Source organism: Lissotriton vulgaris, chromosome 2_2 (genome assembly GCF_964263255.1).
Source record: "Lissotriton vulgaris chromosome 2_2, aLisVul1.2, whole genome shotgun sequence".
Classification (NCBI taxonomy): domain Eukaryota; kingdom Metazoa; phylum Chordata; class Amphibia; order Caudata; family Salamandridae; genus Lissotriton; species Lissotriton vulgaris.
In genome coordinates this window covers 150,654,489-150,667,609 of record NC_141688.1, presented here as the reverse complement: position 1 = coordinate 150,667,609, position 13,121 = coordinate 150,654,489, and the positions used below count along the sequence as shown (strand labels likewise).

At 45.5% G+C, this 13,121-nt stretch overlaps 1 protein-coding gene across 1 annotated transcript in view; it reads right to left on the bottom strand.

Moving 5' to 3' along the window:
• The window catches only part of LIN7C (lin-7 cell polarity scaffold C), a 184,716-nt gene extending 172,503 nt beyond the window's left edge, over window positions 1–12,213 (bottom strand). The window contains exon 1 of the mRNA XM_086959478.1: window positions 12,121–12,213. Within this exon, the coding sequence (XP_086815604.1) occupies window positions 12,121–12,157 (37 nt within the window). The 5' untranslated portion in view covers window positions 12,158–12,213. The remainder of the gene's footprint in view (window positions 1–12,120) is intronic.
• Between the last annotated feature and the right edge of the window lie 908 nt (window positions 12,214–13,121).

The following is a 13,121-nucleotide window of genomic DNA, read 5'->3' as shown; positions in this document are numbered from 1 at the left end:
GGACAATGTTGTGCTCTTGTTCTAAGCGATCACGCATAAAAGACTACACTCGGGCAAGGATTATCATTGCTCTGCTTTTAACTTGTTTTGCACAAATAAACCACGTATCAATTTCACCCACAAACCCAGAGAGGTACCACTCCACAACCCTGATGAAAGCCCCGGACCTTTTTGGGCCTTAGAGTTGGGCTGAAACATGTCGGTTTGAAACAGGGTCGTTGGACCATAATAGTCCACAGTACCCGCTATTTATTGTTTTTACTTTCTCTACCTCCTCAGTTAATAAGCATTTACAATGCAATGGTCTTGTCTTTGGTAAAATTAGAGCTATTGGCATTGCAAATGTCATTTATTTCATTTTTTTTAAACCGATAAATATATGGTATTGTCATTTACAATGGCAATAGGTAAGCATTAGAGAGTAGTAGAGAGTAATAGCTTAATCTCTTGCAAATGGGAGACCTATTGCATTTGCACCCACACACACACATAGCCACACACACAGAGCCCCACATACACACACACAGAGCCATATACACACTAGCTCTAAATTAATTGAAGTGAAGTGCTGATCTTCTATACCTAGTTTTGTTATTTGTTTTATTTCTCGCATTGACATACATGCACTTTGTATTGTCAGAACTGTCTCCAGCTAAGGCCAATCAATGTTTTACATGATTATATTCTTTCACATGCGGAACTACTCGAAAAGATTATACTACATATTTGTGGTAGGCCATACCCATGTATGTTTTTCCCAACCATGCCTATTTTATGTATCCACCCTTTGCTCCATTTTTTGCTATCGATTTTAGAGCACAACCAGAGAACAGAGGCAAGAAAAGCGAGCACAACCATGGAACAGAGGCAAGAAAAGCGAGCACTACCAGGCAAAATAGGCAAGAAAAACTAGCACAACCAGGGGGCAGAGGCAAGAAAAGTGAGCACAACCAGGGAACAGAGGCAAGAAAAACTAGCACAACCAGGGAACAGAGGCAAGAAAAACTAGCACAACCAGGGAACAGAGGCAAGAAAAACTAGCACAACCAGGGAACAGAGGCAAGAAAAACTAGCACAACCAGGGAACAGAGACAAGAAAAAACGATCACGAACAGAGGCAAGAAAAAACAATCACAACCAGGGAACAGAGGCAAGGAAAACGAGCACAACCAGGGAACAAAGGCAAGAAAAACAATCACAACCAGGGGGCAGAGGCAAGAAAAATGAGCACAACCAGGGGGCAGAGGCAAGAAAAAACGATCACGAACAGAGGCAAGAAAAAACAATCACAACCAGGGAACAGAGGCAAGGAAAACGAGCACAACCAGGGAACAAAGGCAAGAAAAACAATCACAACCAGGGGGCAGAGGCAAGAAAAAAGAGCACAACCAGGGGGCAGAGGCAAGAAAAAAGAGCACAACCAGAGGGCAGAGGGAGGAAAAGCGAGCACAACCAGGGAACAGAGGCGAAAGAAATGATCACAACCAGGGAACAGAGGCAAGAAAACGGGCACAATCAGGGAAAAGACACACAAACAGAGCCCCCCACACACACCGAGCTACACATACACAGAGCCTCACACACGCACACACACAGAGCCACACACACACACACAGAGCCACACACAAACACACGTGAATGCAAGGTTTAGCCCAAACAAGGCCGAAAGAGGGCCTAGTGGTTTGGATATCGAATTGGGATCATCAGCATTTCGGTTAACTGTGACACTGACCAATGCATGATGTCTAGGAGGCAGAGAAAATGCAGCGCCTGTGGTCTGCAAGCAGCGCGTGCAATCACTCCTGGAGAAGAGGGGATGCCGTCTGCCAGTCTGCAATTCGAGTTCTCAAATAACGCATTTCAGGCTGAACCGCTTGCCACCGTTAACCCGTGCGAGGTCGGAGCGGCGCATGGTGTGGAGTGCGACAACTGCTCTGCTGTCATCGCGTCGTTCAAGGCATGGGGACACCTCGTGGACCGAGCCCAGTCACATACCCGGCGACTCTTGCTGCTCGCCGGTTCTGCAGGGCTGCACATTTAGCGCTTCTCCGTGCAAACCCCCCTGCAGTGCACTACAATGTAAGAGTGAACTGGCCGGCAATAATGAGCATTACAAGCAAGAACAGAGCCAGTACACGTGACCTGTGATTGTCAGGGCCCCGTGTTCTCGGCCTTCGTCCTACGCCTCTCCAGCCACTGGTGCCCTTACCATTACCAGTCAGGTGTACATGCCATTGGAACGTGTACTCTTCATGTCCGGTGCGCCTGCCTTGGTCATTGCCCTTCTGCGTGCTAAGTGCCGGTCAATAACCTGCCTTCTGTGCATGCAAGTCAACCACTCGCCTCTGCCTGTGCGCCATTCCTTCCCTGTGTGCATGTTCTCACCTGCTCTGTCTGTGGTTTCCATGCATCCCTTGATCTCGTCCCATCTAGTTCCTCTAAACTCACCGGCTGAGGCGGAGGACTCCGACGTTCTCCCTTGCTTCTCCCACGGTGGGGGCAGGTACCGGCAATGTGCCTCGCGCCCCCTCCGCCGTCGGGCTGCACCAGGGGCATCTGCAGGACTCTCCCTTAACCACAGGAGCCCCGCACCGGCAGCTTCTCTTCTTCTTCCGGCGGCGGGCGCAGGACTTCCTCTTTGGAAATCTGCCTCACTTCATGTGATCCCCGGCCGCGGTGGTGATTCCCTGCAGTCCCGGGCTGCGGCGGTGAAAACAGGGCAGATGAGGGGTAGGCTCCCTCCAAATTGAAAATAAACAGCGGGATGGGCACCCGCTTAGGAATTAAAAATATAAATGCTGGGAAAAAGTCGAGGGTGGGAACCCACGCAATAAAAACAATCACATACGCGGGGTGGCACCCGACCACGCCATGAACACCACCATGTTTCTCCGAGGTCAAGCAGAAATGGATCTCAGAACCGCCCGTCATTTTCAGACAGAGGGCGTGTTTTTGTTTCTCTCCTCTTCCCATTGGCTGGAATGTAAATAACGGGTGTGTTTTGACATGTTGTTTACATTCCAGCCAATGGGAAGAGAAGAGAAAGAAACGAAAAAACATACCCCTCAATCCGAAAAAGACTGGGCTTAAATTGAAAAACAAACCTCTTCTCCAATGGCTGGCCGCCGTTTAGGAAGCCAGCCAATGGAGAAGAGGGGCGGGTTTAAGCCTCCATACAAGGAAACAAAATCTTGCCAGTGAGACTACGCAGGCGCAGCCTACGCTAGCCGAGACCTAATAAAGGGATACCTTGGAGAAGGAGAGGGATTTTTTACCTCTAGTTAAGCCTCCTCGTCATCCCTCTCATAAGTGCTCCCTGGAGTACGGTTGAGCCTACACTGACCTCTAGAAGTCAGGGTGACCCCAATGATGAAGCATGACACTACTAGAGTGCGTGAGGGTTTGTATATATATGTAAAAACTTTTTTTTTCTTTCCCGCACTAGCCATGCAGAGCTACTGTATCCATCTAGGGTGATCTAACCCCATATCCCCTGTCCCTCCTGTTTGGTTAGGAGCACCTGTGTGTTTTTAGGTGGGATACTTTTTGGGTTGAAACAGATTTACATGGGAGGACGTATCCCGCCTTCCTCCTTCGTTTACAAATGGTCCTCTCAACCCTCTTGATCCAACAAGGTCCCTTTTTCAAATCTTAAGTTTATAAAATGATGTGAATTCTCTGTCTGCTTTCAGAAAATAATTGGGTCTGGTCCCCTTTAATGTGTCCTTCTCAGGCTAGCATCCAGACTCAGCTTTTGGAGAGAGTGATACTCCTCAAAGCAGGGCCGCTGTCAGCTGAGAGCACCCATAACAGAGGTACAAAGAGTTGTGAAGATTCTGTACCAGACTATGAAAAGCCACACCAACAGCAATCAGGAAGAAAGACAAAGGGCTTGGGAAGTAACCTCCTCCACCTTGACCATATGAGCAGGCCAGGGCTTCCAAAATTGAACCGTTAGGCCTCTTTGATTCTGGTCCACTTAGAAGCACGATGTATGCGTCACAAATGGGGCTACTGATTTGGGAGGAGGTGCCCCGGCCAACTCAAAAAACCCACAATGGTTAGGCCTAAAGAGAGTTCTGAGAGAATCTTTGCTCAATCCCTGGTAGCTGTAGCACTAGCAGCAGGCAATCCCCAGAGAAGTGCATTCTTAGTTCAAGCAGTACCAACAATTCTAAAGTAAGGAATATAACACAATAATCTATTTAGAAAAATAGAGAAAATGTAATGTACATAAAGATACTTAAGTCATCAAAATGGTTAAGGGGAACCAGAGACATGATTTTTAAACATGTTTTAAAGGCAAAAAGAGCATTTAAAAAGTGAAGTCCTATGAGGGAACAACAGTTCGCTGAAAACTGGGACCCAGGTGCATTTCAGGCAAACCGCAGTGGAGTAGAAGTCGAATACACCAAGCGAGTTTCCCCATTTTACCTTCAGACATAGTTTACAGATGCTTCAACACCTTCTTCTGGTCAGTACTCAAGCCCTTAGCTCCTCAGGGCAGGCTTGTGGGAACCCGGTCCCTACAGCCAGCTATATTGTGTGGTCTCATTCTCTTTAGTCAGCTGTCACATGTTGGAGTCAGGAGTCCTGATTTTTGTGTCTCTGAAGCAGTATATAGAAGGCCAACCTTTTGACCCTTGGAGAGCTGTTTCAGTCCCTAGATGCCAGCAGGATTCAAGTGTCCTCAAGTCCTTGTGTGAGTCTTTTTCCATTAGGGCCTTCTTATTTTTCCAAGGTTCAGGAATGCTCTGAGGAAGAGGTGCTAGATTTAGCCTGTGCGCTAGCCAGTGGTTACAGAAATTCTACACCCAATCCTAACAATTCCCCCACCTCCTTTTGCGGCACTTCCGCTTTGCCTTACGGTAAAGTTGCCCAGGATACGCCATCTTAAAACGGCATGACCAAATTACCACCAGGTCAGCTTCTTGGCCACTCCCCTACTTGACTGTGTCAAAACTGATTTTCCCTCCAACTGCACCTTTACTGTCTAAGAGTGTACTGGGAGTGAATCGAAGAATCCCTCCTGGAATGCTAAAGCTGTCCTTTATTCTGTCAACTGTCCCCGTCCACTCCTAGACAGATAATCCTTGCTAAAAGGTCAGTAGTTAACACCCATTGGCTTTTTCTTAGCCCAGAGGCAGGCCATTGCTCTCACATCGAATGGTTCACTCTCTCAGAGAATGAAGTGTACTCTCAGCCAATGCAGTGTATTCCAGCTCTGGATGTGTTAAGAGTAGCAGAACTGGTTTTAAGCTACTTGTGGCTCATGCAGACTAAAACACATTTTTACCAAAAGTTAATATTCTGCCTAAATCAAAAATCATATTTCACCATTAGGTCAGATTATAAAAACTAAGCAGGAAATAACTTTGAAGAACTTTTATGGCATATTCCTTTCATAACGGAGGTGGAAAATCCCACCTAGGTCTATTAAAGTATAGCCAGGTCTACATTTGCCTTTTATTGCACTATGAGGGCACACCAACGCTAATATGAAGTATGCCCCTTTATATATATAAGTGACCTTACCGAAGTGCCCTTACTTGGCACAATTTAGGGGGGCTAATAAAAATATAAAAATAGGCTTTTCTACATGGCAAAGGCAGTTTCCCCCATGTGTCACTGAGGGGCATTTAAACCGCAGCCTCGCTACAGTAAAGTGGAGTTCTTGGCAGAAATATATTTTTGTCATATATATGTGGGTGGTGTAAATACGCAATGCAGCCCACACAACATTTAACTTTGCATCCTAGGAGAGTATTTAAAGCACCATTTACAGTGGGCTTTTAGGGAAATTAACTAGTCCAATTAGGGTGTTCCAAATTACAGCACATAATTTAGAGAGAGAAGTACAGTGCTTCACTGTAGATCAGTTGTAAAATCCAGATTCCTAAAGCCAGCAAAAATAGGCTCCAGAAAACAGGTTAGATTATAGCAGGTGAGTTTTACACAAGTGCGGCAGAAGGACACTTCTCCTGTGACAGAGAAAAAGATCAGCTTGCGACTATAGAATCACTAAAACACAGTATGCTGCCACCACTGCTCTACAGACCACGTGTGACAGGGATGGTAGTCCACTCCCGCCAAGTAGAGGATACTTGGTAAGACGCTCCAGATCCAGAATAGCACTCACATGAAGGGCAGGTCTAGACAGTAGCACAAATGCTAGATTAGAATGAGGACCAGGATACCAGATACTGGGCACTCATAGCAGAGGGCACAGCTCTACATCATGAAACAGAAATTCCCATCCCAACACCCCAATTCTGACACGCTTCCTCTAGCCCATCCCATGGAAGAGACTATCTGATGCTTGGGGTGTGGAAGGCAGTGCAGTTTCAGGATGGGCAAAACCTTTTCAAGAGCACTTTTAGAACCCCAGGCACAATATGGTGATGTATACAGATACGTACATGTAATTTTATGAGCTGGCTATTAAATGCAAATAGAGAAAGACACCCCTGCTACTGGATGAGAGTTACTCTAGGCAGGGAAAAATTGAAAATGACAAATTCCTAGGGCAACTCAAATATATTTAAAACTACGACAATAATTCATACATAAACATGAAGGGACGATGACATTTTATAAACAAATTCAAAAGTAAATTTTATTAAAGTGATACAATAAATATGAATAATAAAAACCATCCACAGGCCTACTTAAACCGTGTCAATAGACACGTTTGTGTACTATGTCACTGATTATGTCCATGTATTTTTATGTCTCTTTTGTATAAAATGTGGCCAGAGTGAATGTTGACATGATTTAAGTAGGCATGTGGATGGGTATTATTATTCATATTTATTGTGTCACTTTAATGAAATTAACTTTTGAATTTATTTATAAAATGATGGGATTGTCCTTTCGTGTCTATGTATGAATTACTGTCTTAGTTTTGAATACATTTGCATTGCCCTAGTAGTTCCTTGATCTTGAGCCTATGTTTTCGGTCATTGTTGTTTTTAAGAATTGTTGCTATTAACCCCTTCACTGCAGCGGCAATTCCGCCGCAGTGCTAGTGGGTTGGGGGGGGGGGGGGGGGTCGCACGGCTCACCTGCGCTTGTGACGGAACCGCTCCGTCACGCGCCTCGGGTGATCTGTGCTAGTGACGGAACGGCTCCGTCACAAACGCGCCCGCTCAATAGAACGCGCCGCGCAGGCGCGAAATCAGCGCCGCGCAGGCGCGTTGAGCGGGCCGTGACGGAACCGTTCCGTCACTAGCACAGCTCACCCGAGGCGCGTGACGGAACGATTCCATCATAAGCGTCGAAGGGGTTAATAAGATCAGTGTAAAATCAAGATAATTCTCCAAGGTGATGAATAAAGGATAAGTTTATTCAGAGAAAGGAAATGTCCCATCCATCAGCTGGATCAAATCAGATGCAACTGACTGCTTCATCTCATCTACATTAGGAACGACTCTCTACCCCCTATCGGGTCCTTGCCCACCCAGGTTCCCGGCCTCCATCACTAAACCCCGGACAGATCCACGAGTAGACAGTCCTAGAAGAACTATTCCCACCCTCTCCCCCCAGGAAGTGAGCGTTCTCGTCTCATCTTACAAACCCCCTTCTAACCAGCCAGCCCAAGCCCAACCTCTTAACTCTTCTCCTCGATTCAAGTCATCACTGGAGTGGGTAGGGACCCGCCCCCCTGAAAAGCCACAAGACCCCCAACATATCTATCCTCCAATTCTCCATACCCAGAGCTAAACCTGACAATCTGAAATCAAATGAAGACCTTTCCATTAAGTTTATGCTTATCAATAGCCGATCCGCCGTCAAACATGCAACGGAAATAGCCTACGCCATCCTCTCACATGACCTGGATGTAGCCTTCATCACGGAAACATGGCTAAACACTCTATCCTTCCCCCATCATGGACATGCTAGTGCCGCCCGGTTTCTCAATTATCCACAAAGACAGGCCCGTACACAAAGGTGTCGGAATAGCAATTATTCACAAAAGTGACCTCGCCATCACTGAATCGCCTTCCTACCTGTATAACTCCTTCGAATGCCTTTCGGTTAACCTCAATTCGCCTAGCCACAGTCCACTTCAATGCCTTCTCCTTTACCATCCGCCAGGCAACTCTATCGAATTTGGCGCTCAGTTGTCAGATCAGATAACTCAAGCCGCACTCAATAGCGACTTCAGAATAATTCTGGGCAACCTCAACCTAGAATGGAATGAAACCAAAAACCTGCTCCTCCAATCTCTCACCACCCTTCTGCAAGACTACGATATGATCCAGCACTGTTCAGAGGAAACACACCATAGAGGAGCGATCCTGGATGCAATCATTGCGGACAAAAATGCAATCACGATTGATCACATCATCCCGGTGGACTGGTCAGACCATCACGTCATTCTCTTTCATATCAACCATTCGGCCCTATCCCTCCCACCTACTCAAACCTCCCCCAAGTAGGTCAGAAACACATCGAGAGTCCCCCCAGACAGGCTAGAAGAAGGACTTAGCTCACTCCTCCCGAACTTGATGGAACTCCTCTCAACCACTGAACTCACCTCGCTTTACCATTCTAACCTGGATCAGCTGGCACCTCTGAAACTAAAAAAACCCAGAAGCATCCCCTCCAGGTCTTGGTTCTCCACTGACATTAATGAGGAAAGAAGACACCTTAGATCCATTGAAAGAACCTGGAGGAACAACCCTTCCTCCCTCAACCGGGACCAACTTAAGGCAGCACGCAAAATCTACTATAATCATATCAAGAGCAAAAAGTCATCCTTCTTCTGTTCTGCTTTAGACAAGGCTAAAAACCGCCCCAAAGAACTCTTCAACATCATCAGGAACCAAACCTCCAATCCAGTGATAGCCAGCATGGCGGAGTCCAAATCCCAATGTGACGACTTTGCTATCTTTTTCAATGAAAAAATTGCCAAAATTGATCGATCATTCAGCGCTATGCCCTCCTCCCGCACAGAGTCGCGCCCTCCTGCAACTAACCACATCAGGCCAGCAACTGCAGCTATTTGCTGGTGATCCTTCCGGCCTATCCAGGACGAAGTGATAAGCAATCTCATAGCCACCGCTAAACCCTCGTTACACTCCTTTGATCAGCTACCCTCGAGACTGACCAAAGACCTGAAGCTTACTCTAGCCCCAATCTGGGCCAAGATCATCAACAGCTCTTTGAGCGAGGGCTCAATTCCTGACTGCCTCAAACTAGGTCAAGTCACGCCACTCCTAAAAAAATCCGGCCTTGACCCCAAGGACATGAACAACTTCAGACCGGTCTCGAACCTTCCGCTCTTATCTAAAATTCTTGAAAGATGTGTGCTGTCACAGCTAACCCAACACCTAGAGAACACTAATCTACTCGACACACACCAATCAGGGTTCAGAAAAGGCTGCAGCACTGAAACCACAATCCTAAATGTCCTGCATGATCTACACATGTCACTCGACTCCAACCAATGTAGCCTTCTCATACTCTTAGACCTCTGTGCTGCGTTTGACACAGTTGATCATACCCTGCTACTCAATGTCCTCCAAGAGGGAGCGGGAATGGAAAAGACTGTTCTAAAATGGTTCTCCTCCTTTCTCAACAACCGCACACAAAGAATAAAAATCAAAAGCTTAGAATCGGACCCCCTCCCCATTAGTAGAGGAGTCCCACAAGGATCAGTACTCTCCCTGCAAATTTTCAACATCTACATGGTGCCCCTCACATCAATTCTAAGGAACTCCAACATCCCCTTCCACCTCTACGCGGACGACACACAACTCTATCTGGAAACCACATTGATCGCAGACATTCACAGACTGAATGGCACACTCACAGAGGTTCAACACTGGCTCTCATCCAACCACCTCAAACTCAATGAAGAAAAAACAGAAGTGCTCCTCATCTCGAATAAAGATGAAAACCCCCAAATAGTACAATGGCTCAAAGCCTTAAACGCCCTTAATGTTCCTCTTGTGCCTACAGACTCTGTAAAATCTATAGGGATCACTCTTGACCCCAAACTGGACATGAAAGAACACATCTCAAAAACAGCCAAAAGTGCTTTCCTTAACCAGAAACTTCTCTACAAACTAAAACTCTTCCTGCCCTCGAAAGATCTGAAATAGGCCACTCAGGCACTGGTGTTCTCCAGAATCGACTATGGCATTGCAGCTCTGACTGTAACAGCCAAATCTCACCTGGGACCTCAGACCACTACCCTCAACGCCGCAGCAAGAATGGTCAGGGGAACAAAGAAATACGAGCACATCTCCCCAGCACTCAAGGATCTGAAGTGGCTCACTATTGACCAACGAGCCAGCTTCCGTACAGCTTGCGTCACACACAAAGCCCTGCATACAGGCAAACCAGAATATCTGGCCACCAAACTCAATAGGGCCGGTGAGTTTAGGAACCTCAGAAGCTCCAACCTGCTCCTACTCATCCCTCTGAAATCACAGAAACACAAAACCTCTAATAAATCCTTTGCGGGTAATGCTCCCAAGATATGGAACTCCACCCCCCCCCACCCACCCATATCAGAATTACCGCCTACTTCCCGAAATCCCAAAATTCAAGATGCTACTCAAAGCCCTCTTCCTTGAGCACTCTGGATCGTAACGAGAACCCCACGTTTGACTTTGAAAGACCACTATCTCTATGATCCCAGAGCCGGATGATTCGCTCCCGATCTCCACCCTGTAGTGCGCTCATGTTGTTATTGTGCAGACTTTTACTTCCCCCGAGTGCTCCCTGTTCTGGTTTACCGTCCACACTATCTTTTTGGTGCTTATTTGCTGTGAAGCGCTCGGATATCCTCGGGTCCAGCTAGCGCTATACAAAACTTCAATAAAATAAAATAAAATAAAATAAAATATTGCTATGGAGCTCCTTAAGCTGGTGTCTCTAATAAGGTTTGCAGGATTTCCACCTGTACCTCCATTCCTCGCACTGATAAAGACTTGGACTAGTGATCGTATTGAAATTGCATTCACATGCTACAAAATAAGAAATATTGTTGAACTACAGGTGTCTGATACGCTAGTGTTTTCATTCAATTGATTGATCTTTCTTAACAACAGACCGGTTTTCCTAAAAAAGCAGAGAATTAATAAATCAGAAAGAATACCCACATCGGCTATTTACACGCTTTGACTGGGAAGGCAACAAAAGAAGGTAACCACTCCTCTACCCCACAGCAGTTAGATGAGGATAAAAACCAGTTACATTCGCAAGTGCTACACAAGTGAAAATATTGGTTATTAAAGATGCTAGAGAAAACAAGTTATGCAATTAAATTAGAATTATGTAAGTAAGCATGCATTATTAACATCGTTGATTAAAATATGGGTACAGCGATTGATGATTAGTTTTCTAGAAAACCCATACGTCTGACGTATGACTAAGCATAACAATATCAACCCACAGATAAGATTTTTTTAATCTCAACATTCTCCAAAGCAATCTAGAGAGAAAAATGTTTAACAAAACAAAGGTGTACTACGTTGACAGTTATATGGCAAAAGCCCAAATTGCCACATCTAACAACCCTGAACTTGACCCAACGAGCATCCTTTTATCTTGCTTATGTATATTTACGAGACATACGGTCTTTCTTTTCTAGGTATATAGCGTGACAGCGCTCCCTCAACATACTCTGTCCTCTCTCAGTTATTTTAAGCACACTGTATTCATTGTATGTGAGAATCGTATGACTTAACAAAAAATTGAAAGAACCTCTCATTCATATCTCCAATGAAGACATTTAACCACCTAACAAATGAATAACATTAGTTGTTAGAATTCGGGGATTATCGAAAGACAGGTGACGGGCGGAACTCTCCATTATGTCGTTATTTTGGTCCCGCAGACGAAAATAAGCCGACCAAAGGGCCGTTCTGCTATCGAATCAAAACATGCCAGTAGTCGAGGTCCCCACCAGGGTTCATTTTCGAAGTAATATCTTGCAGGTACCGGAGTGGCTGGGTCGTCCCATTTAATACCATGCAAACAGACCAGCAGCGACTGTGACACTAAGATCATTGCCATAATTCACAGGCACTAAATGCGACAGTCAGCCAGAGTTACGAGAACGAAGCCCCCTGACTGGACAAAAGAGTCAACGGGGACAGTGTTTACCTCTCTCCAGCCGAGCAGGTTCGCACAGCGCCGCCATCTTCACCAGTAGCCGTAGAGATGAACTGTCAGGAAATGACGCGCTCAAAGAGAGAGGGAGAGGGAGAGGGAGGAGGCGCCGTAACTAAAGAAGGACTAAAAGGCCACCACTATCCCAAAGCTAAAGCGCCACTGTGTGTTTTCTCTTGCCTGACCGCACCAGACAGCCTTATGGGAAGGGTGGATGCTGGCTTTGGACGCTCGCAACATTTTAACAAGCACTGGCAAAGCCAATCGGTCTCGCAGCTTGTGGGCAAGTGACGGGGCTTCTTTGCATTGACGCTCTCTCCAGACAGCTAAAGCTGACTTACTAATTAAACAACCTAAAATAGTACTTTAAGCAAATTAAATATGCCAATTAAGTGCACTGGTTAGCAATGGTAAAGTGTACAGAGAGAGTTATATGGCCGACAAAAAAATGCAAGGCAGTATAGGAACAGGCAAAAGGTTTGTTGGACGACCACCCTAAGACTAATAGTTTTTAATATCTTCGAAAATGAAAGAACGGTCGCACTCCTTGTTCAAAAGGGAAGGTAATGTTTTAATATGAGTAGGTAGGTGCTGTTTGGTATATACCCCACTGAGTATTGGGGTCCTGTCAACTCACTGTAGCATTATCCTGAAAGAGGGTAACGTCCCCAAACGCACACAGTAAAGAAAATTGTAAAACTGTTGTAATTTGATTTACACGAATAAAGTTTTATTCAAAGTTCTTTTTTGGTTATGTTTTCATTTTTCCAATCTTTTCTTTGTGATGTTGCAGTCACATCCAAACAATTATATACATTTTCTAATTATATGCCCAATGCATTTCGGGCACTAGGCCCTTCTTCAGGGGCTCGAAATTCTGTACAAACAAAGGAAGTATACATCAATTTACATGAACAATCACATATTCGTCACTCATAGTGATTTGCAATCTTTATGCATCATAATTAATGCCTTACACCACTGGTAAAACCTTA